The following is a 26,630-nucleotide window of genomic DNA, read 5'->3' as shown; positions in this document are numbered from 1 at the left end:
AGAGTGAGGTTACAGGGAGAAGAGATCAAGAAGGTGGAGGATTTTAAGTACTTAGGCTCAACAGTCCAGAGCAATGGAGAGTGTGGAAAAGAGGTGAAGAAGCGTGTACAGGCAGGATGGAACGGGTGGAGGAAAGTGTCAGGTGTGATGTGTGATAGAAGAGTTTCAGCTAAAATGAAAGGAAAGGTGTACAAAACTGTGGTGAGACCAGCGATGTTGTTTGGCCTAGAGACAGTGTCACTGAAGAAAAGACAAGAGGCAGAGCTGGAGGTAGCAGAGATGAAGATGCTGAGGTTCTCTCTGGGAGTGACCAGGATGGATAGGATCAGGAATGAGTACATCAGAGGGACAGCACATGTTAGAGGTTTTGGAGATAAAGTAAGAGAGGCCAGACTGAGATGGTTTGGACATGTCCAGAGGAGAGATAGTGAATATATTGGTAGAAGGATGCCGAGTTTTGAACTGCCAGGAAGGAGGCCTAGAGGAAGACCAAATAGGAGGTTTATGGATGTAATGAGGGAAGACATGAAGGTAGTTGGTGTGAGAGAAGAGGATTCAAAGGACAGGGCTAGATGGAGGAAATTGATTCGCTGTGGCGACCCCTGAAGGGAAAAGCCGAAAGGAAAGAAGAAGAAGAAGATCATGATATCATGAACATGATGATTTCACTCAAAATAACATTTCATTTACCAAATTATTTGACACTACACGCATTTTACATGTTGAGTTCAGTTTGCTTGTCAGTAAGGAAAACTCTGAACTCCGAAAAAATAACCCGCGCAGGAACCGCATGAATCCTGTGCTACAAATTAGATTGAATTCGATTGAATAATGTTACTTTTTGCAAGTCATAAAGAAAAAAGCAATCAGCAGCGTTTTAAGACTTTGACCCACTACATGCACTCAGTCAGCATGTCTGCTAAATCAGACTGGAGAGTCCATTTAATTTAAAAAATAATCAACTGAGTAATTTCTAATAAAATCAGCTGCAGCATCAATGATGTAGTGTGATCTGTGCTCACCACAAAATAAAACATCAAGTGCAGCTGGTTATAAAATTCATTATCGGTATATGGACAAAATAAATGCTTGTTATTGGTGCATAAAGTAATAAAGGCAAGTTTCTGTCGGTGAAACTAGCAAATACAGGACAAAAACATGAGTGCAATCACCGAAGATCTCCAGCCCCCACCAGGAGCTCCCTCCAGTTATCAGTCTGTTCCCTTATCCACAGTGAACGACTCACTGCAGCAGTCAAAGCAGCTGCGAGCGCTGCTCTGCTAAAGCCTGTTGCCTCTGCTTTTGCCTCCCATGGCAGAGCTACAAAAGACATCTCTTTCTATTTCTGGTAAAAAAGTGAACACCGCTTCATTTTCAGTGACCTGAAAGCCCCAGTGTTTGTTTGCTTTTTCAGTGCCACAATGTCAAATAAAGTATATTGAGGATACAGTGCAAAAAGCAAACACAAATATCACAGTTTTATGCGTTGGAAGATGTTGTACAAAATCTCAGTGTGCTCACTTAATTTATATCTTTTATTGTTGTCATCCATCCATTTTCATGAAGACGAAATGATCGTAATTGCCCCGTCTGTTTCCTATTTTCCTTGCAAATCATGTATCTGCAGCAGCCTGTCTGAGCTTGCTACGGACGAGAGGCGGTGTACACTCCGGACACGTCACCAGTACATTGTGGGGGCACACACAGACAGACAACCACTGACGCTCACACTCACACCTACGGACAGTTTGGAGTGGCTAATTCAGCTAAGCTGCCTGTATTCGGAGGTGGGAGGGCATTGGAGAACTTGGATAGTACCCACACATACACAGGGAGAACATACAAACTCCACACAGAAAGGAATCGATCCCAGAACCTTCTTGTCGTGAGGCAACAGTGCTACTCACTGCGCCACCATTTTACTAAATCATTTGAGGGTTTTTCATGGTGACAGAATTATTAGAACCACTTGAATGAATGTGACTATTTTTTTAAAGCAGTGTGTAGAAGTAGGTTAAAAAAACATGTTTCTGTTTGTTTGTGTGTTCATCATGCACTCCAGTGGGACAGCATAAATTGTCAGGCAGAAGTGACTTCCATCCAGTGAGAAGCCATTACTGTGTAAAGTAACAGAGCTACAGATGTGTTTTGCCTTCCTACCCTATCATGAGAAGCTGTGTGCTGATTCTGATTGACTCTCAAATGCTCCCGCTGGGTAATCAAGTGTTCTTAACACCCATAAATTCTTTCCAGTATCTAATACAATGGTTGGATGACAGGAGGCAAGGCTCAGTCTAATCTTGTGTAATGGCTATGTTAAATATTTGTTCATAGCAGATATTCTTTTGGTTTGTTTAGTGGGACACAGCAGATGTTTCGCTGAGATCTTTGTTTGAATAAAGAATTTTCAGCACTAATTGATGCTGAACTAACATGAATCAACATTACAATAAATATTTTTCCTTCATTTAAATAAAACACAAGATGCAATAATGCGCACACAGTAGTTCTTGCTTTCTTCTGAGTGTGAGAATTTGTCCATCTTTGTGAAAAGTAGTGCTGAACACTTTCAGGCACTCAGAGGAGAACATGGCAACACTCACATGCTCAGCTCTTAAGCACAATTGCCATGAGAATAAGAGATCTAGTCACTAGTGGGATTTATCTCATCCTTTTTAATTCAATTCCCTCCCTATCTGTCCGGGTACAGACACCTTTCCCAAGCTGGAAGCATCCATTCTCTGTGACGCAGACACAGGCAAAGCCACAGGTAAGCACACACACACACACACACACACACACACACACACACACACACACACACACACACACATACAGAGAGAGAGAGAGAGAGAGAGAGAGAGAGAGAGAGAGAGAGAGAGAGAGAGAGAGAGAGAGAGAGAGAGAGAGAGAGAGAGAGAAAGAAACGTGCGTCCCGATAAGTAAAGCAACAGATGGACAGTAGTATTGTGAGTAGGTGCTACAGGCTGAGCGGTGCAATCTCCCACACTGAACACCAGCCAGTGGTTCGAGGCCTCACACTTTTCTTTTGCGCTCTCTCTTAATTTGAGCCAGCACTGACAAAGAACCTGACCCCGGGGACCAGCCGCTTTCTCTCTACTCAACTGTCCTCTGCTTATTGGGTTGAGCTTTGAGCAAGCTCTAGGATCAATTACAGATATGTCCACACACTTTCACACTCCCTCCCTTTTCGTTCTCACTCCCTTTAGTGTTCCAGTTTATCTGTACTGTAACCTTTTTAGGGTCTTGGTCATACTGTTGTGGACCAATCTCCACTGGTTTAAGCTGCAGGTGTGTTCTATTAAGGGGAGGAAAGAGTCACTAGTGTGTTCACGGTGAAAGCAAAGTGTGATTACATACACAGTCAATACAAAGCCACTGACAGACGTTGCGATGTGAATAATACAAATGGCCTGACGTAAATGAGCTGCAAAATTGCCTGAAAAGCCTATCGGCATTGAGATTCGGCTCTCATCATATGTCCTGATCCGATGTGATTTGGAAATGGAGGACAAACTTAATGTAGCTGTACCTGGACTCCTAGAGCTCCGTGGTGCAAAACTGTTAATCTACTAACACTTAAATTTGCCTTTTACTTGATTCCAGCTAGCAGCTATTCGCTATTTGCAGGTTTTATTTATTGATGAATGACACAGGAAGTCAAGTTCAAGTCAAAAATGACCTGTTGTGTTTTACGCGCACACACCAGCCAGTCTTCCTGCACCAGTAGCGATGCAGAACTTACTTGTGGCCATCAGATACAGTTCAACCTGCCACAAAAGCTGCACAATGCTTCCTTCACCATTAATTCATCCCCCACCTTCATCAAAGTTTACCCCATGGGCATTTGTGACAGGTCATAAAGCCTCCCGTGTGTGACTGGAATTCAGAACCAAACGCACACATCGCCAAAAATAGACCCAAACAAATTTAATGTAACACTTCAAACAACCAATGGCAGCAGTATTATTGATTTTCAATGGAGGGCCATAAGCTAAGTTGTCAAGAAACCTTTTGCTTTTTCGCTCTTAATCGTTAGTGGTCAGAGGGTAACAAGCCAATACTACACATGGAAGATTCAAAGGTTCTCAGGTGTTTATATACTGCAGCCCGACGTGACAGACAAATCTGAGCTCTAGGACCCTTCTGGTGGAGGCAGCAGCACTGCTGATGGTGACCGATTAAATACATATGTCATCTCATGAGCAACTATTACCCTCCTCTTGGCAGAGTAGGCAGCTACAACCATCATTTTTATAAAGTGCAGTGAGAAAATAGTGGAAAACAATTAACTTTTTCACCCAGAAGTCATCAAAGAGCACAAAGCCGTATTGGATCTCATCGCCAGCACCCAGGATGAGGAATGAGCGAGTCGTTTTTTTAAGCAATTTCTTTGAATCACATATTATTACACCAGATTGTAAGCTTGTAATTAATCCATATAGTTTTTTAAGACTAATTCGTCAGCTCACTTATTTCCTGTGTGTGTAAAATGACCATTTCACTTTCATTTCTTTCAGCCAAGAGTAAATAACAAGACCATGGAACAAAAGAGCAAAGCATGGCTACTATGGGAACGGCAAATAAAATTAACCGGAATGACTTTAAGATTTAAATTTTTTAAAAGTTGAAAAGATATAGATTTAACACAAAAACTGTTGTCCATACATTCATCCATTTTCCTGTCTTTTCTACAGTTACTTATCTGCCTTGTGGGTCATGGGTCTGGTGGAAAAAATCCCAGCTGGCCACGGTCGAAAGGCTGGATACACCCTGGACCAGATGCAAGCTCATTGTGGGACCACTAAAATCTGTTGTATCTGACTTTTTAGATTCTTTATCTAATATTTGCAATTATTTTCAGCATTAAGTTGTCATCAAATGTGTACCTGAAATGTGTATTTATTTATTTATTTGTTCGTTCATTCATTCATTCATTCATTGTGAAAGTGTGATTCATTCATTATGAATCACACTTTCTTTTGTTTTTCTTTTCAACCTAATTAAATTAGAGGTCTGGTGGAGGGGGCAATTAATTTGACTGTTAACTTTTGACTATGCAATGAATAATGCAAATTATTTTGGGGCATTTTCTAGAAAGAAGTGAATTGCAGGGTGAGACAGGACCTGTACATATGTGTTTACACTTAATCACAAGTCCATCATGAGTTGGTCATGCAACCTGTAACTCTACCTCATCTAATTGTTGTCTGTTGGTAAATGAGGTTTTTATTTATGTCAGGGATGGCATGAATTGTGAAACAGACCTAGATTTTGGGGAGTTTCTTAGGGAAGATTTATGGCCTCATAACTCCAGGTCCAAGAGAAGGATGCCAAAAGGCCGGGTTGCCAAATATTAGCCTCGGACCTTCACTTCAAAAAGGGTTGTGATTAAAATGGTAAGAATTTGGGAAAGATCGAAATTGTAATGATAGATGACAGTTTTTTTTCATTATGTCCATTTTATACTTGTATTCTTCTTTCCCAGCTTTATTAGAACCATGATTATTAAGGGTTTTTACTAGAGTCTTCCAGTTATGTAAATTCAGAGTTTGTGTGTGCTGAGACTGGTGAACAGATGAAAGCTCTAATTGCTTGGTCTTGATTCATCAAAGGTTTATACTGGGGTCTAGATTTATTAATTAACGATTCCTGAGCAGTAAAAGTATGTTTACAGCTAAAATAATTATCCAGCGACTGTTACAACACTTACAATTTAGAATGGCGCTGTCGTTAAAGGAAGTGGTTTCATTGGTATCTTTTTATGGGTCAGTGAAAAAGCAGCTGGGAAGACTTCGGGAAGGGGACGTTTAATCGCTGGATGCACCTCTTTCACCTCAGCCTGTTTAGGAGCCTTGTGCTGTTGGTTGGTTGGGAAAGGTAATAATAATAACTTTAATGTGAGGCTCTTGCACTGCCCAGGTAAAAGTGTGAATATGTAATTTTTAAGAGTTTCACAGCTTTAAGTGTTGGAGAAGGGTTTCACATATTTGCATGATGAATTCTGGATTACCCCTTGCAGCCCATAAAACGCTGTATTCTGAATGCATATGCATCCAAACACTTCAGTGACTTTCACCCAGATGTCTCTCTACGCTGCACCGACCCAACAACCCCTCCTCCAACTCCTCGCCATCTCTCCTCTATCCTCATCACAATTTTTGACCTCTCCTTTTGTTGTCTGTCTTCTGCCTCAGCCATCTGGTCTTCCCCCAAAGCATACATCCTCTTTAGACATGGCCGTATCTCTCCACCTGAGTGCCTCTCTCTTCCCCGTCTCACATTGTTTCTCTTGTAATATCATCCTGCTCCATCAGTGGAGCAGAGATTGGTGTTGGGTTTGCTGGGAAAAAAAAAAAATTACAGTATAGTCATAGCAGAGAGATGATTTAGAGGAGTGGCTCGGCTTCTGCCTCTACCCTCTCTGTAATTTAATAAAAATATTGCACTGTAGAATGAAATAAGGCAGACAAACCCTTCTCAGACTCTGAAAAAAATAACACATCAGTTAATATAATTCTGAATGTCACCTTGAATTTCAATTATGGTACTTAGTCACGCATCCTTAGACAACCATGTGCATGTACAGAGTTAATTCGGGAGCTTGCATGAGGACCAACTGGTAAAAGAAATAGGGATAATTCTCTCTCCTTTGCTCCTCCTCTTCCCGTCTCCAATCTCATTTGCTCTTTTTTTCCTTTCCTCTGCAGCTAACCGTGCTTGCCTCCTCCTCCTCCTCCTCCTCCTCCTCCTCCTCCTCCTCCTCTTCCTCCTCATCCCCCATCCTGCTGCAGGGAACCATGCATCCCATCCCCAGTTCACTGGTCAAACACACACCGTGTGCCGCCCTCATTCCTGTCCATAATCAGGACACTTGGCATTGCTGCAGGAATGCTACATTTCTGATGCATCACTAGAGATGGCTGGCTTGGGATGCTACTTCATAGGATGTGCGGTATCCTGCAGGCATGCTAGGCGAAGTCATAGAAAAAAAAAACCTTTTCATCCACTCAGAGCATTAGGACTATCATCTTCTTTTTGCACCCATGGGCCAGAGCTTTTCACAGCCTTGGAAAAGAGGTCTGAAACAGTAAATGCCAAATATAATGGTATATCTTTAGCTGCTTCCGCCATATTTTTTGGTAAACTCACATTTTTTTTCCTTCTGGTTGGCTAAGAAACAAATGGAGAAACACACACTCTGTAAAACACACACACACCAACATCATGGCCAGTGTGCTCTGAATACAGGATGCTGTCACTGGGAGATAGCTCTTAGGTGCCCTGGGGGGCTGCATCAGCTCTTGTCATACAGAGATGTGAAGCGCTTCAAACTATTAACACAAACGGCAGACCCGGATTCAAGAGAAGCTCAACTTCAACCGCTCCATGAATCGCTAAAAGGAAACTGTTACCGCTTGTGCCCTATCAACGTCTAGCACCTATTCACACTTCAAATTATCCACTGAATTAAATGGCATCAATAAAAACACTGAGGAAAGAGCGCAAATAAAAGCACACCTATACTACATACTATAAAAACATTCAGCAGGTGACTGCAGAGCATTACTATTAAAGCTGAGTGGAATCATGACAAATTCTTCATTGATCATTGTGTTGGAAACATGCATGGGAGTAAATGTGTGAACTCCACCCTGCCCCACTGGTTTACATCATCAAAGGTAACGTGATTAGTGCTTTTACTACCTTGATTGCAGGCACAGCTGTTCAGAAAGTCACTGGTGCTGTTGTTGGATTGACTGTTGTTATATATGCACCTACTGAATTTATCCTGTATGCGGTGAATCATTGAATTTTCCATGAAACACTTTGCCGCAAACAGAGAACACAAAATCCTCCAAAGATGCTCACATTTCCAAATGTTATCATTGTTCCTGAACAAAATAGTCTAATGAGAGCTTGATGTTTACGATTTATTTGCCCACAAAATCGCACTGAAAATTTTGCAATCACTCATTTTGCAATCAATCATTTGTGTCTATTTGTTTGATATTTACATATAAAAATAATATTCGACTAATGGGTGCTACATTCAGTGTTTGGCTCAGAAACCTCAAGATCCTCAAACAGCAGTCTCCAAATCCTGAAATGCTTCTTGTTCAGTCAAACTGAATATTTTCAATTTACACAGACACATTTTTATTGACTAATAAACACAATAAAGAATTATTCAAATGCACTAAAATACAATGTTTGGCCATCTAAATACGTAGTCTGTATGAAAGGAATTAGATGTGTGAGTGTGTGTGTGTGTGTGTGTGTGTGTGTGTGTGCGTGCATGCGTGTGTGTGTGTGTGCATGTGTGTGTGTACTTAATACCCTTTCTAATACATTCAGCTGCTTCACATTTCATCTTATACAGTGTAAAAGATTAAATTGATCAAAACTGCAACTTGACTGTTTAATAGAGATACATTCACAGCATGGTGACTGTGGTCTTAAAGCGCAGCTACAGTATGTATTTCTCTTTCTGGTACTAGTTTAGAAATTTTTCAAAGATTTAAGAGTTTCTTTTGATATTCAATATTTCTAACAGCTGGAGAGTATGACGGGTGATGGGGGTTCAGGGAGTTTGGCCTGGGGAGGGTCTTCCAACAAGGCTTTTTTGCCCACCAAGAGATTAGCTCTCATGTACTGAGGACAGGTTTATAATTTCCTGAACTGGTGTTTGAGTTTGTTGTGGACTGCTGCTGCTGATGTTTTTACTGCTGTGATCTCACCATGTGCTAAAAAAGCATGGGAGACTCTGTGATAAGCCCAAAATATAATTTTTGGCCGTTATGCACCACTGAGGCTCGCTTCCACAAAAATGAGTAGAAAATTCTAACACCAGCAACGTCGCTTTGGTGACATCAAAGCTATAACAGCTGATATGCACCTCTTTCATCCATGTATTCCCAGTACAATGTATGTCCATGGAAAGCACCAGCTGTGCTGTTGCTCATGTTGAACTTGAAAAAATGTGTACATCGAACTTTGAGTGATATAAAAGAATCAAAGGTCTCTCTCTGACTCCAGCAGTAGTAGATGTGAATGTGTCTCTGCTCTGCAAGAAACATTGAAAAATAATAAATAATGAGCTCATAAACCACATGATGTGATTAGGTTCTGTTTTTAAAATCTTTGCACTTTTAGCAATGGGTTTAATTCCTGCCCCAGGCACTTTGCTCCATGTATACCGTCTCTCTCTCTCTGCCTTCCTATTTCACATCACATATTAACAACTGTCCACTCCTGTCAAAGGTGGCCTGAAACATCTCATTGTTTGTGGGTCAATCATTGTTTGCATTCAAAACCTTTGTGTCGTCATTGGTGATGCCCGACATTGGTGACATATGGGTTTTATGTACTACAGGTCATGTCTACAGTAACCTCAAGAGGAAAATGACTCGAACTTCTGAGGTGAGATGTAGTCCAGAAGCACGTACTTCCTGATAACTGGGGTTCATCTATTATTCTCTTTACTCTCTCTCTTTTCTCTGAAGCCTTTTACCAGCAGCTCCTTTCTCCTCTACACATGCTATCTTGATGATATAGGCCTGTACTTGTGACAGTGGCCGGTGAGCAATGCCCAAGGGAGTCAATGACTCTCAACTCAATCTCCTCCTGTCAGATATTTCACCTTCAAGGTCTCACCATCCTGTTTTTGTGTGAAGACAAAGCAACACAGGGAACGTAAACCAGTGCACAAGTCACACCACAAAGGGTCTGCACATGTGGTGATGCCTTTATTATTATTGCAATCAATCATTTAAAAAAAAAAAAAAACCGAGTGGGGCAGAACGTTTGATTAAGAATGATTTCCACAACTTATCCTCAATGGTCATTTTAACAGTTCACAGGACACTGTGTCATCACAGTATCATGATTGGGCAGTTTTCTAAATGACTACTTGGGAAATAGGTTTGATAGGACTCTACATGCTCTCACCCACTGACTCATTTCCATGACACACACAATTAAAGACTATCTATTCAAGCTGATAACAAAACTAAACCCCTGGCCCTATCTTCAGCTTGAGAGCTCTGCCCTGAGATCCAACACATTACGCTGAACAAATAATCTTTTCTTCGGCAGGCTCATGCAGTCCAACATTTGCTGCAATGCAGAGGCGAGAGGAGTACTGTAGGACTTGTCTTACCCTTTCAAAGATGATTACTCCCCTTACCTTCAGGAAGATGTCATTACCGTACACAGTGGAGACAGACGCTTAACACTGACCCTTTGAGTTCGGAGTGGTGCATTTTTAAGGAGGATTCAGTAAAGTATGAAACATGTAACGCTTGTGATATTCTGTAATTGGATTTCTGAGAAAGCTGGAGACCAAGTCCCTCACACACAACTAATCCTTCCAATCAGCAGTGCAGGCCTAGAACACTTTTTTTTTTTTTGCAGATGAATATGGAGGAATGGAAAGCATGAAGTGAGGAAGAATGAGGCAATCACTGATGAAGAGGGAAAAGGATTGCTCCCCAACTTCATGAGGACGGGGAGTCTGAACCTTGGTCTAATTATCATGTCTATGCTGTGACTGAGACAAAGTTAGTGGAGGCCAAGGGCTGCTCTGAAACAGAAAGTATGAGACGAAGTTCGTCATGTCAGATAACAATGTCAAACATTGGAACTGTTACCATCTTAGGTTCTGCTTTCAAAACAAAATTGTATCCTTGCTGAATTGAAGGAAACAGTCCATGGACTCCATGACAGATATCTTTAAAAATAGGGGCACAGCAAGTAAAAGCCGCCATAAGAGATTAAAGTAATAGTTTAAGAAGATGCTTCTACATTATTCTACCTGCCTACAGGAGAGATGGGACTACCAGGATAAAGATTTGTGGTGATGTTTCAGGAATAGTGTGCCACACACAACTGAGTTGTTTTGAATCCAATTCTACACAGCAGGAAAAATACCTGGCAGCCTCTCTTGTTCGTCTTCGTATTTGGGTGATTGAAAAAAAGCAGAGTAAACTTTCTGGATGTCTGGCAGGCACATATATTTTCCCATCAATGTCAAAATGCTGGTTGTTTGTCCTGCCCTCCCATATCAATTCTACTTGATCTCCAGCCTTGCTTGCTAAACTAGTTTCTTCTTCTTTCCTCTCCCTGAGCTCTAAGACAGGACAACAGTGAGTCTTGAAATTTCTATTTCAGTCAGAGTCTAATTCTTCCTGACTTGCTGTTTCTGTCCTTTAGGAAGATCTCTGATCTGTGTGACTTGTGCATGGCTTATGCACATGCACAGCTAGGATTGTGCCGCACAGCGCTACCAGGAGGGGATGACTATCTGCTATTCTCACAAGGTCCACATCCCCTGCATAAGCCTTTGGCCGTGATGTCCCTGCTAATCAAATACTCATCACAATTCATATCCTATGGTGGTGACACAAACCAAGCAAATGTGAAATTTGCATGGTGAAGCTTGATTATTGGATTGACTTTTGAACCAGCACCTGACCAGTCTCCTCCAGGTCATTGTCTTTCTCCAATAAATAGAAATACTTGCATTAAATCAGGAGAAAGGAATGATTGTCTAACCTTGAAGACATCACGTAAATAATTCCCTCTCCCTCTCAGCCTGAACCCAGGGCCGGTTAAATATGTAGAGTCCAGTGCCACTTTTCATCTTATTAGAGCCCTTGCTGACATAGTGCTCTATCTCAGAATGATAATACCAGAGTTAGCTAAGAGACAGAGATGGGAAACAGAGGGCAATGATGGTGACTGAGCTGTAATCCTATATATCCAGTATCCAAGGTAGGGCATTCAAAGCCTTGAATATGCTTTTCTTTAGCTTTAAAGCCAATAAAGGTATTCTGCAAATAGACAAGAGCAATAATTATTTCCACTTTAGATGAAAATATGTGCTACTTTTTATTCTCAGTGCTCCTTTGTGTGGTACCCACTAATACCAATAAGAATAATTTTGGTTGAGTGCAAAAAAGTTTTGTCAGATTAGATGAAAAGATCATTCCCGCTTTATTCTTGCAGGACCTTTAATTGTCTGGAAATAGGTGAGACGCTTTAACCAATAACAATGATTTTACACGAATGTGGTGGCAAACGACATCTACAGGTGTCTATCTATCTATCTATCTATCTATCTATCTATCTATCTATCTATCTATCTATCTATCTATCTATCTATCTATCTATCTATCTATCTATCTATCTACCTATCTATCTATCTATCTATCTATCTATCTATCCATCCATCCATCATCCATCCATCCATCCATCCATCCATCCACCTACCCACTCACCCATCCTTCCATCCATCCATCCATCCATCCATCCATCCATCCATTCATCCATCCATCCATCCATCCATCCATCCATACATACATACATACATACATACATACATACATACATCTATCTATCTGTTTGTTTGTCTGTCTGTCTCTCTGTCTGTCCATTCCTCCGTCCGTCTTACTGTCCATCCATCTGTCAAAATGGTTAATGAATCAGTAAAAACTGATTAGCTTTAATACTTTAAGTTAATACACTTTTGACAATTATAGAAGGGCTTAGTTTATCACATCATTTCAATATTTCTAGTCTTATTATTATTTTTCATATTATTTGCTTTGTGTTACTCCAGTAACTTCCTGCTACTGCAAATACAATTCTAAAATCGAGGAAATATTTTTTAAGCTTTTTCACAAGACTCACTTCAATATTGAAACCCAGAAAAAAACAATCAGGAGTAATCAGGAGATTTAAATTAAAATAGGTGCAAAATTATTGGCTAGTACACAATGTCTACAATAGGAAACTCATCACACAGGTATATTCACCTTACCTATATCTTTAATTCAAGTACAGGTCATTTAATAGTTAAAAAGGCTTAACTCTGAGACATATGCCTGAAATTGGGAGTGAATTATTCACTGACTTTCACAAACTTTGGCCACTTGAGAAAAAATTGTAAACTTAAGCTTCTTTGTATAAAAGACCCAAAGTCTATCCCTTTACAGCTTAAGGATCGGCCCACGGTGGCACCAGCAGCACTACAATGGGCATAGGGAAGAAGCATGGCACAAAGAATTAAGAAGAAAGCCACGATCAACACATCTTCCTCAAAGATGCGACTTTGAGGAAGATGTGTTGTTCAGTAACACTGTCCATTTTTAAGATAAAGAGCAAGGTGATATTTTATTTCAACCATTCACATATATTTGGTACTTTTGGTCTCTGTTGGTTCTTCTCCACATCTATTGTGGATCTGATACTGAATGTATGCAGCTCATCTAACCGTATAATGTCAGACATTGAGCTCACCCAGTTAAGTTTAGAAGGCAGGTACTGTATGTGCAGAGGTAATGAATAGAGCTGCTATGTATACTGTTATATACTGTGTATGTTTTAGTTCATATCATAAAGGAATGAATGCACAAACACAGTGGCTAATCTCTTCATCTCTCCATCTTCACCACTGTGCCTCTCTTTCAGTCTTCTTCTCTGACACAACTCAGCCCCTCAGCAGTCCCAACTCCTTTTTCATTCTATCCTTTCACTGTCAGGCCTGCAAAGGGCACGACATCTGAGAAACACTTCACTATGCTGTCTTTAGGAATAGATTTACCCAAAACACCCTATTCACTCTTTAGCTCCAATGGATGAGCTCTGTCATGGATCCAGATGAGGTCTGCCTTCCTGATATGTGCACCATGCTGGGTAAAAGAGCACCACACCCTCCAAGATAAAAGAGGGAAGTAAAAATGAAATGAAGGGATATGAATCTGAATCTCACTGGGGGCGACCCAATGGTCAATGATAGAACACTTCAATATTTAATCACATTCATGCATGGACACACAAACACGGACAGAGGCCTGGGAGCAACCGCCCACAGGTTTTATGAAGCCATGTGTGAAATGGCAAGAGCCACACAACAGCACTCTCCAAATTAACCATTGGAGGGAGAAACAGAGGAGGGTCATGGTTGAACGAGCACATCATGTTCACTTAATTCTTACTCACGGGGATAGTGAGCAATGAGGAACGAAGAGTCCTGCTAAGATCCATGTAAAGTAAGACAACACCACTGTGTCACAATCAGATGGCTTTCACCCTAAGAAAACATCCAGTTAATTTAAGTTAGGTAACCTGATAAACAACAATAGAAACCGGCCTCGCAACAAAACACCTTGGAAGTTCATTGTCACCTACAACTGAGTTATTCCAAACCTATTATTTGTGGCCACTGAATTATCATTCCTCTCTTCCCAGAGTTCAATTAGAATCACAAGTTCAATGGGAATCAGTGAGAAATCAGAAATATATTGGCCCCTAAAGCGATGAACAGCTACAACAATGACGGATAAAATAAACTGAGTGACTTGAGCTGGCCTGCCATTTGATATTTCCTTCCAGTGTCATCAGCAGTTTCCAACACATCAACAGACCATGCTCCAACATTACTGACGTCTACAATCCACAAATGCGATCACAGCTTGAGTAATTGTCTTCTATCCCATCCTGTTGGTCTACATTACGTCTTCCATTACATAAGACATGTTAAATATTAAGGCTATTCATGACACGGCATATCTTATTTGCATCCCTGCATAACTGCGAGGAATATGCTAATATCATCTTTTTTCCTTCCTTCTTTCTTTTGGCCTGTATGCTAGAATGCCTGTACACTTGATTCACAAGGTTATGATGCTTCAGTGGCCCCGGCGACTGTGAACTGTCACAAGCAATCAGTTATGATTGAGCCCTTGTTTCTGCACAGACGTGCAGCTTTGGCAGGGCTCAGCTACAGACTGCCTTTTTTGAAACAGGCCAGAAACGTGCGGATCATCCTGTTCAGTCTGCAGATGGAGTGCTGGAAGCTGAAAGGCCAGTTGCACTGCGATCCAACGGAACTAGTTAGGGGAATACATTGTGGCGCTCCTTACTGATTTTTGTATCCGTCATACTGTCGTGATGTCCTCCTCATTTTTGGCATAGAATAAATCATCACACACATGCAGACTCAAACCAAAACAATACATAGCTCTAATGAAAGCGTAGATACGATGGCAATGCTTTTCTCCAGGCTTTTTTCAAATAATAACCCACTCAAACAAAAGTTTCTCCTTTCATAAGCCATCTGACCCTGCCGATGACTATGCATTCGACAAATTCCGATGAGGAGGAGTTCCTTCTTTCCTTTTGCACCCAGTGAAGCCAGGCCAATGCAGCAACTTGACGCGGCTGTGCTCTTCCAGCTCAAGGAGAGGATTACTGATTTAGTGATTATGGGTATTGTAGGGGAGTCTAGTGAAAGACCAATCGCTAGTGCGACTACAACGGCTGCAGGACCATAGCTGTAATGTGCTTTTTGGGAGAGATTAAATATATATAAAGAGATAAAAATGAAAAAGACGGAGGGGGGGGATAAAAAAAAATCAAAGAAATGCTGACTGCAATATCAGAGATCTATTCAAGTTACAAGTATAGAAAATACTCTTTCGGACTGTGTCCCTACCTATTCCACAACTGGTGCTTGAGGGTAAATGACATTTTGACACAAAAAAAATTATCTTTGCAAGGAACAACAAAACCACGTCCCTTTCCTTGAGAGGCTTTGCTCACTGACAAAACAATATAGAAAGCAGCCATCCCATTGAACCGAGCTGCTGGCAGACACATCACTGATGCACCTGGGATGAATGGTCCACAATAGCAGCCTGCCCCTCTGTTCCTTTTTCTTAAATACACAACATGTAGGATTTTTCTTGTCATACAAATGTTTCCTCGCACAGAATACAGCAATCACTGCTTGCAATGCAGCACAAAGACTCTGTACATCCCCCTCCAGCGCAATGACGTTTATCGCTGTTTTATATATGGTCAGCTGGCTCCTCTTGTTCATCACAATGCAGCTCTGATATCATCTTCAATAACAGAAAACTGACTGGGCCTGTCATCGTTGACTTATAGTTTGGAAACCACCCCATTATTGGAACGGTTTGGATGAGGAGCATGGATGGCTAGTCATGTTGTTTCATATCTGCTGACTTAATCTACGTCTTGCTTACATAGGTTTGCCATAAAGCTCCCATATGCATCAGTGTTGCACAAATTATTCTTGAATCTATTCTTGATTGGCCGCTTAATGGTAGCTCCTGTGCTTTTTATTGTTTAGCTGCAGCGTAAATAGTTTTAATAGTGGTGGATTTACAGTCTAATGTGGCAGACATACTGCAGAAAGCATTGTCTTGATATTGTAAAGCACTATATACAGTAATTCTGTCTATGTTGGCTGGGATGTCTGTTTTTCTGTGCGCTACAGCTGTAGCTTCAGGCTGCCATGACCGTCCATACATAATCATTTTGCCTTAATCCCTGTCCTCACTTGGAATTTATCACATCCGCTAGAAAACAGAGCAGATAGATAAGCAAAATCAATAAGAAATTCAGGGACCCTCGCATCTGCACGGCGGGTCTGAACAAACAAAGAGAGGCTGAAACCGACAGGGACGGACACGCCTATTAAAAACACCAGTCTAAATCTATGGCGTGATATTCCAACCTTCCAAAATCAAAAATAGGTCCCCACCCTATATGCTTTTAGTGTTCCACAGCTGCTAAAATGGCCATATGCCCTGCGTTTGTGAAAGATATAGGGAGACTTGAAGCTCACACAGCTGTGAGGGAGGAAAACTGCTATTTTATCAAACAACATCTGCCAGCGTCATTGATTTCAAGACAAATAACACTCCGACAGCAACGCTTCTCCTCAGGTTGGGTTTAAGAGGATGTTTTGATATTCTGATTAAAAATTCATTGTGTTGAATCTGCCTTAGAGTGTGTTCTATGTTTTTTTTATTCTGAATCTCATTACGGCTTCAGCCGTGTGCCTGACTTGAATACATAAATAAACATAAATACAGAGGAGGGCATCTCATGGCCAGAAAATTAGGTCAAAATAATGTTCCCCGTGGAGGTTTGACTTTTGTAATCTTCTATCCTTTCATCCATTTGCGCAATAAAGAAGCTTTAAACTCATGTGCCCACAACCAACTTTACAATTGCTGACAAAAATACAGGCAAGACTTGTAAAAATCTCATTTAAAATTCAGAGTAAGGGATTAGAATTAAATTCCAGGAAACTTGGCATTTTTCTAATGTAATAGCCATTACTGTGGCAGTAATGATTAATATTGACTTATGTAAATCATAGCAGTAGTGATGACTCTAAGTTTAAGTCAGATCATAACATGTGAACATCTTACACAAACTCCATCCTGTTTCTGCCCCATCCACCTCGTTCTATCTGAACTACGCTGTCAGTCAACTCCTTCTGGTAACTTCCCTGCTCCGCTCTCAGAGGCCTCGCCGTTCCCAGAGCGCCTGACCTCATCCAGGGCCATTACTGTACCATTCATCTGACTGAAGCCCACACATCCAGCAGCCTCCACAGGGCTCTGAGATTGCCTGGCCTGCTGGCCTCCAAATCACGCAAACGCACAGTGTTACAGTACGGTGGCCCATGAGTCTCTCTGAGGCTTTTACAGTCATGATGCTTACCAAACAGGCTTGCTAGTTTATTCCATGCATTTGACACAAATCCTGCCCTGTATGCACTAAAAAAATTATTTTCTAAAGATGTGTTGGTTGGATATAAAACACAGACACAGAGTGAGCCAGTAGTATTTTCACCATGGCCTTAGCTTTGGATGGAAGCTGAAGCGTGTCATGAGAACTTAAGCACAAAACTATGAGATTTACCCTGTGACAATGTGAATAAGGAGATCGTACTGTGTCTGTTTGTGACACACATGCCTGCGTATGCACATGCTGCAAATAAAACTCCATCTGTGCCTCTTACACAGCTGGATTGTGATGGCATATATGGCACGACTCCCCGCAGACTGGAGAGGTCACAGTTTCCCACTCACACAGCTCTCGAAAACACACATATATGATATCTTCCATATAAGGAACCTCTGAAACAGTCTTCAATCTCATTTTCCCAACTGCTGTTTCTCAGCAAAGACTTCCTATCCACCCTTCGTCCTGTCATGTTTCCCCAGTCACACCTTTCAAGCTGAGTTACAGGCTGCAAGAAGCATGGTGCCACTACGACCACCCGAGGAGCTGCTCTCGACTGCAACAAATCTGCAAAAATACGTCTGTCTGTCGCTTTGTTTACCATCCTCTTACACATTAACACCAACAATATATGCAAAAATACAGTAGGGGCTCTTTTGTCAGTGTTTCACACCATATGCCATTTGCCACAAATGCTCAGTCATTACTCTGGCCTGCAGTGCACAAAAGAATATTGGTGATCCTGGGCTACATGTGCAAAGATAGCACTCTTTTTATGGGTGTAAAGGTCAGGGATAAATATGTTACAAAGGATTTGAAGACAAAAATTAAGCTTGTGAATTCTGTCACTGATTGTGATGATCTGAATCAATGATGATGATGACAGCATATGTTGGGACTTTGGTTTCCTGATTGCTACATAATATAGCACACGTCGTAATGGGTCCCACACACATTCTGATCCTGATAATGTTGACAGGAAGACAGTGCTGAGGTGCTATCACCACAGATTATCCTACATCCCACAGAAGACAACTTGCTGTAAGAACAAAGCGTGTGGTGGTCTTGCTGCTAAGACCTAATTTACCACCTCATTTAATGATCAATATTGGACAGGATTATGCACCAGAATATTTCCTGGTTGAGATCAGTAATAAACAGGTTTCTCAGTTGGCTTTCAGGACTAACTAATGTCTATTGTTTTTTCAAACTGTCCCCCTAACCCTTTGGTTTTACTAGGGATTCACTTTAAAGGTGCTGCTTGAAGGTCTCCTTTACCTTCCAATCATCCACACAAGATGTTTCACCCCTTCTTTGCTAGTGGCTGGTTGTACGTACAGCTTCATATACAGTTGTGTTCAAAATAATACTAGTCCACTGCAAGTAAGTTTCTACAATGTTTAGTAAAGGTATAGAAAACCCAAAGACCCAACAGGAATGATGTGCATGCCGCTGATTCTGTGAAATGGAGTCACTAACAGAAAAAGGTGTGTTCAAAAAAATAGCAGTGCTGACTTCAATTAGTGACGTCATTGATTATGTGAAAAAAACAGGTGTTAAACCGGTGGCCGTTGGAATGTGAATAGCACTGACCATACCCCACAGGGTTTATAATCTGGGACATCAGCCACCCTCTGAACTGAAGTCTCTTGGATGAGAGACGAAACATCTTCAAGAACTTTCTTAACGTCCAGTGGATCGACTGAAACAGCTGTTGGATAACAATGACCTGGATGACTGAGAACCTTCACAGACAACGTGTTAAACCGGTGTTTGTTAGACGACGCCCAAACACTGAATTCAATCCACAGCACATAGTGAAGACGGTGAAGCATGATGATGCAGGCATCACGATATGGGGATGTTTCTCATACTATTGCATGGGTCCTATTGATCACATATCAGGGATCAGTTTGAGTTCATCAGAATACTGGAAGTAGTCATGTTGCTGTATCACCTGTTGACTGTTGCCAGAAGTTGGTCAACTCCATGCACCACAGATGTGAAGCAGTTATCAGAAACTGTGGTTATGCAACTAAATACTAGTTAGTGATTCTCAAGAACGTTGAATGTTCCAGGATTTCTTAGTTTTGTGCAGTGCATTTTTGAGTTTGTAAATAAAAATGCCGACACTTCTATTTAATTGAACATTATATTTCTTGACTTTCGGTAAAATATTATGAGATCCAATGACTGTTTTTCCACTTCTCTTGCTTTGAAATAGAATGTGCAGTGTTCCAATGTATTTATGTGCATTAAAATAAAATAATGTATTTGAAGAATTTTGACGTTTACTCATGTTTTTAAACCCACTGCCGTTATGATGAACATAACTGTATGACTTTCAGTTATGAAAAATGGTCACACTATTCTCATCTAATGTGTGAATACACACATTTCTCAAAATGTCAATCTATTCCTTTGACCCCATCTTCCCTCCATTTACCAAAAGCTATATTACACCTTGCAGTCACTCTGCCTTTTTCGTGCTTTCAGAAATGTACAATGCTGTTACAGTGACTTCTTTTATCCTTTCTTTTTTTCCCTCCAAACACTTGGAGCAAAACAGTTTTTTTCCACAGTTGCTACCAGCAGTGAGACAGTGTCTGAAAGGCACAGCCAAAGGAGTGTCTCCTTCTGCCAAGGTTTACGGACCCGACGGTTTCAATAAAAGAGGAGTAGGCACATGCAAAAAGGTTGGCAGAGGGGACACAGACCATTAGCTTAATGACAGAATGAGGAATAGGGAGATGAAATTCAAAAGCTAAGCAGTGCAAATTTTTCCTTGAACAGGAATCAAGGCGAGTAATCCAATAAATAGCATGGCAAGGAGAGGCGGGGGGCTTGATGTTTTTTCACCTCAGGTAAAGGAAAGACCAGAGAGGGCTAAACAGGAGCAAAAAGGATGGTGGAGCTATTAAGTGAGCTAGCCGTGACCATCAGGAACATTAGTGCTGTCTGCTCCGCTTTCTTTAAACAGCCACCCGTTACTTTGAACTCCTTCTGTCTCCTGTGTGAGCGTACCTGACTTCCAGCCTCCACAGCTATTATGGACTCTGCATTGGTAATTACACATTTCACAATTTCTGATGTCACTTCAAAGAAACAACGGGCCTGCCACCGAAGCGCACACTATGCCTGCGATGTACAAAGCTGGGCCTTAAGGTTTACTGAAGCTGCACATTGTTTTGCCGTGGGTCACTAATTCAATTAATAGCTCAAGGCTTTAAACCAACTAGAAAGAAACAGTTCAGACACAACACCTGCACCTTCATCATTCACGGTTTCCATATGGTGCTTCTGAAAAAGCAAATTAAACTCTGAACAAAGTCTCTTAACAGCCGCATGCAGGTTCTCTTGTTCCTCTGCATTACTTATAAAATGTGTACAGCAAGTGAGTGGGAGTGATCTACATGATGAGTCAGAGTAAAGGGCTCTGGCTGTATGTAAAAGGAGAGAATGCACAGTAAAGCAAAACAACACCAGGCTGAATCCAAACAGTCCAAACAGAGAGGAATGTCATTTCACCAACTCTGCAAAGTCCCGAACAGCCAGATCGCATCCGAGCAGTAAAGCTCCTCTCAAAATAGATTCACTCCCCAAACCCACATATATGCCACTTTTGTGCAATCTTCCCGTGCCTGATGATACAACAGATGCCCGTTATTTGCTGAGAAAGACCTGAGTCATCCACATTGGGCTATTGATGACAAAGTAAAATCTGAATGTCCACTAAATAAGTGTGACAGCTTGCAGAACAAACAACAACGCTGACAAATGTAAAAGTGGGAACACAGGAGGTCTTCACTCACTAGAAACAGCCTGAAAGGCTTGAAAGTCAGCAGATAAGTGATATCTAATAACCGTCATCTCTGGTTTGTGCACTACATTGGTAAAGACCATCTGAGGGGCTTGTGGAGGGTTGTGAGCTCAGCATGAGCTGTCGGCGGTTTGCGAGCTCAGCTTGATGGGAGTCTCAAAGCACCATCTTGAAAAAAGTGTAGGATCACACGCAACACAGATTCAAAAGAAAACGGCATGTGAGAACAATCTAATTATATTACAATAAAATAGAGACCTCTTAGTGGTAACTTCCTGTGTTAAACATCCAACATGTAATCATGTGTACTGTTAATAACAGATTAATACTGTGTGCATCAAAGCAGAGACGTTGCTCTCAACCAAACATTATAATTATATTTGACAGTTGCTTTGGAATTTGCGCCTCACTAAACAATCAATCACTTTGAATAATTTGCTGTCGTTTATATGAAGTTGACAGCAGTCCTGAGACGGCACACACACACACACCCACACCCACACACACACACACACACATACACACACACACACACACTTGATGGAAAAGCTAAGACATAGCGGCAAGAAAAGAAAAACGGGGCCACTGCTCCCACAGGATCCCATTCCTCTCACCAAAGCTCTGTCTGCCCCTGAATTTAATTAGATTCTGATATCAAGCTTTTTCCTCCTATGCTTCCCTTCCTCTTCAACATGCGTGAAATTGCAGTGCGCTATCTATTATTTATTCACTCTCATTTTCTTATTGTTTCTTATGGATGCCTTCGTTAGGGCACTTGCAGCTCTGGTGGCTGTGATATGATGCTCTTCTTCATCTCCCTCACTGCTCAGACACACCTCCTCTGCAGGTCTGAGCCCAACTCATTTGCTGTCGTTGGTTGGGGGAGCTATGGATTTTTTTTCTCCCCCCTTTCACCCAATGACAGCACGGTGAGGTGCTATGAGGACTGGGTGCTAATGAGCTGACTCTGCAATGCTTGGGGAGATGCTTTGTAACAAAGGGGGGGAGTCAGAGGACAGAACAGCCAGAGATGCGGGGGCGCAAGGGGAGAGGGGGGCGGGGGGTCATGATTGTGCCACACAGGAGTTAGAGGAATTCAGTCACACCAGTCACACAGAGCACCGTGTCTGCAAAGTCGGCCACGCTGAACTCAACATCCGAAAGGGTATCACAAACAGCCGTTACCGGCTTATTTCTTTTTTATCCCCCCCCAGTCGGTTTCTGCTGATCTCAAGAAACTGTGGCCAACCAAAGAGGGGTGGGGGGTAGAGAAAACTGAGGTTATTTGATGGATCAGCCACTGCACCAGTTGCACTAGGGGTTGTACCACAGCACCACTAACGGCCCACAGAAAAAAAAAGAAGATATACACAGTAGATAATATTTCACATATGTTCATCTGGAATAAGGAGCTGTTAATGAGAGGAAAACTGAACAAATGTCATTAAAACATGCTTACTGGCGTCAACTTTCACAACTTATTTTACAATGTGCGGATTAATATTAATAAATGAATGCACTCAAAATTGAGACAAATGATGTTAATGTGGCAAAAGTATTCCCGTTTCTAATCATGATAACGTCCATGAATCGTCATTCTATATAGATTTTTTTTTTTTAAAAAAGGTAAATATTTCTTACAGTAGGGTGTTTGCATGCTGTTGGAAAGGCCAGGAAAATGATGAATTGTAAATGAAGGGAAGAAAATTCCATTAGGAAAATCTGTATTTGTACACACATGAAATCCAATGGGAGTTTCTGCACCAGGTTGGAGTGAAGCGAACTTAATTGCTGTCCCTTAGGGACTGAGATGCAGCCTCTATAAAGCTCCTCGCTCCATGGATGTAATTAATAATTCTGCTCATTCTGCGTGGACATGAAGCAGTGTGGAAATGTGGACATGAGTTAAAATAGAGGCACTTACACGCATGGGTGACCGAAAAGCTGTTGGACGACTCGAGGTTGTCGACATTGTAGTTGAGGTGGAAAGGCTTTTCAGTGGTGTTCTGGTTGGTGTTGTAGAGTTGGACAGCGAACCTGAACGCACTGTGCTCCTGCACAGTTGAACGCATGAACAGTCCCCCTTTAAGACATGAAAACCACAGGCAGACAAAGCTCTCAGTTGCTTGCGAGCCTTTTTCAGTGTCAGCTTTGGACCTCATGCAGTGAATAAGAACTCTGCGCGTCCCACTGGAATATAAAGTAGGCTGATTGCCGTTTGAAAGAACAACTGTGATGTATCTTTGACCGATGCGCATGGGTCTAACTCTTCTGAAGCAGCGGGAGGAAACCGGCCGGTAAAACTCTACTTATTCAGTCAATGCAATGTCACTGTTAACACTGCATAAAGATCTTATCTGCAGAGTTGTTTTTTCAGCGACTTTAAGCATGCGGCATCTGTAAAATCAAGTTAGTCTCATCATTGCGCACAGCGCGCCCGGCGCTCCGTGATGATCACTCTGAGACTAAACAGCAATGTTGCGTTTGGTTTCTCCTCACAAAACCCCAGTTATCATCTCCTAACATGAAAAACAAAGACAAAACTCACCGATGTTTATTTGGTTGGGGAATCCTGCGAACGACTTGTCGAAAAGCCACAGCAGCAACAAAACCACGCGTTGTGCCATTTTCTCCAACCTATCTGTTCAACTCCTCAAAAGGTTGTGTCTCAGCAAATTCATGTGTTCTGGATGGAAGCTGGGCGCGATGGAGACCTAGTGGAAATATGATGGTCGCCCTCAGTGCGCCGATTAGGTTCATTGAGGTGCAGCCCAGCTGCAGAATAACTAAGAGAGGGAGAGAGACGGAGAGGGGAGACGAGGGAGGGGAGGGCTGGTGAGGAGGGGGGGGGGGGGGGAAGGAGCTGATCTGAACTGGGATTGGAGCCGTTGCGGCGGGCCTATATTGGTCAAAGTTGTTGTGACGTTAAATGTAAAACTCTCTGTGCAGATAAACCTGACTGGATTGCGACGTCTTCGAATAAACGTTGCACATGTCAATATTACGTCTCGGTTGGACAAATCAATAACAACACTGCAATCTCAGGTGGATTCATGGCTGCGCCGTCCGGCAGCCTCCAGCTGCCCCCCCACCCCCACCCCCACCCCCACCCCCACCCCCACCCCCACCCCCACCCCCACCCCCACCCCCACCCCCCGGACCCAGGGAGACGCTGCGCCGACACGGAACACCACCACTGGAGAAGTTTGCGCGCACGAATGTCTTTGATTACATTGTGTCCGATATGACAAAGACAAACTGAGCTTTTTGTTTTATGTCGGCTATAGATAAATAAAGCATTCAATTATATACACAATTATTACACACACACACACACACACACACACACACAATTACAGTGCGCCCTCACGCATTCACGCATCAACGTTCGTGACTCCCCTCATTGCGGACTTTTTGGTAGGCAGTCACATGATACCGTACGCGCGCTCTATTGGCTGACAGCATCCGGAAGTGCGCTCGTTTCCGTGAGTCTCTGACTTACGTGTGACACAAAAGTGCTTTAAACAGTCGATAGGAGTGTGGGGAAAGGTAATACAGATAGAAGGTGGTTTAATATCAGCGTGGGGAGGGAGGGTCATGAACGTTTGAATTACCGTAAATAATAAGAGAAATAGTTTGTCGCTCTATTGCGGAATTCGTTAATCGAGTGTGGTTCCTGGAACACATTAACCGCGAGGAAAGAAGGCGCAGTGTGTGTATGTATATACTGTATGTGTGTGTGTGTGTGTGTGTGTGTGTGTGTGTATACATATATACATATACTGTATATACATGACAACATATATAAATATTTTTTTTTTTAAAACATAAATTTTTTTTATTTATACTGTATATGTAATATGTGTATATGTGCACACCTTTTACACACACACACACACACACACACACACATTTATATATATATATATATATATATATATATATATATATATATATATATATATATATATATATAAACACACACAATGCTAACATAATCACCTCACCAATACCTGTAAGTAAAATCTGCATTTCCTTTCTTTAGTTTCTGTTTAAGTCCGTCTCTACTGAAACATCTATCATTCCTGGATTCGGTCTGAGAGAGAACAATTAAGGGATTACTGGCTCATTCATCACCCTCAGCAAAGTGCTTTGGAAACTCAGATTTTAATTGCATTGCAAATGGCTATGGGGCTTCAGCTATTGATACTCCAATAAAGTTCCCTTCAGCATGTGGTTGACCGTGTGCCCCAAACATACACTGTGTGCCTGGTCTTAGAATGAATGGCTAGTTTAAGCCTTATACATATTTCTATCATGTACTATTTTGGCTTGCTTTTATTGCTTTTCTTATTGGGCCACTGTGAATAAGTAGAGTTTTATTAGGGAATAAATGTCGCTCCGTGATTCAGCTTACAGCCGCTGAAAGACAACAGTTTTTCAGGAGCACACAATGCAGTATAGATGTTACGGGAACAGAATATTGTTTTCAGGTTTAAAAGTGTTGAGCATTATTGTTCACATTTTTATTTCAAAGCTGTGGGATTATTTGTTTGAAGGCACGGCGTAAATCCTCCACGCTGATCAGCAGTGAGGCCTGGTGATGAAAGGGTAAAATTTTCTTTCCAAATGGGGTCAAAGATGATTTCTGTTCCCACGATTCAGCTGTTCTCCAGGGATGAGCCTGGAGTGACATCACATTGATTCTCCATTCCCCTCAGCCTCTGTGTCAGCGTTGTAGGATGACGGTTGCATGACCTTAATGGCTAAGTCATAACGACCAATGTCAAAATGCAAGCCTTTGACTCCTCCAGTTTGTCACAACTGTCAACGTGTCCCACCTGAACAGGTACTGATGTATGCTCCAGTGGAAATAAGAGGCTACCTGTGATGTCTACATTCCATAATGCTGTCTGGAATAATTAATTTGAATAATAACAAAGCAGCTATTAAACTGGTCATTTACACTGTGCTGGTTCTCAGTCTGAGCTCAGCTAATCATGTCTCATTTCAAGCAAAACTCGTAAAGAAAATAATACTATTACAAACGGAGCCTAAGCAGTTTAGATAAGGTCTCAGTGAAATTGATATTAGATGATGATGATTCTGCTGCATTATTTCTACTTAGGATATTTTAGCCATGCTGCATTATCACGTTTTCCCAAAATCTGCAGGAAGTCGGTTTCATTCGGAGTGAAAAAAAACAACCCCCGCCCACAAA

General features: G+C 41.7%; 1 protein-coding gene across 3 annotated transcripts in view; it reads right to left on the bottom strand.

Moving 5' to 3' along the window:
* The window catches only part of LOC137602450 (glutamate receptor 3), an 86,710-nt gene extending 62,614 nt beyond the window's left edge, over positions 1 to 24,096 (bottom strand). For all 3 annotated transcript variants that reach the window (XR_011037163.1, XM_068325173.1, XM_068325174.1), the window contains exons 1-2: positions 23,958 to 24,096; positions 23,334 to 23,492 (exon numbers count right to left, since the gene is read on the bottom strand). Coding sequence is in view for 2 of the 3 variants with exons in the window: in XM_068325173.1 (XP_068181274.1) it covers positions 23,334 to 23,492; positions 23,958 to 24,036 (238 nt within the window). In the remaining variant the exon portion in view is untranslated. The remainder of the gene's footprint in view (positions 1 to 23,333; positions 23,493 to 23,957) is intronic.
* Between the last annotated feature and the right edge of the window lie 2,534 nt (positions 24,097 to 26,630).

The sequence above is a fragment of the Antennarius striatus genome, chromosome 10 (genome assembly GCF_040054535.1).
Source record: "Antennarius striatus isolate MH-2024 chromosome 10, ASM4005453v1, whole genome shotgun sequence".
Taxonomy (NCBI): domain Eukaryota; kingdom Metazoa; phylum Chordata; class Actinopteri; order Lophiiformes; family Antennariidae; genus Antennarius; species Antennarius striatus.
This window is presented reverse-complemented; position numbering and strand designations above follow the sequence as displayed.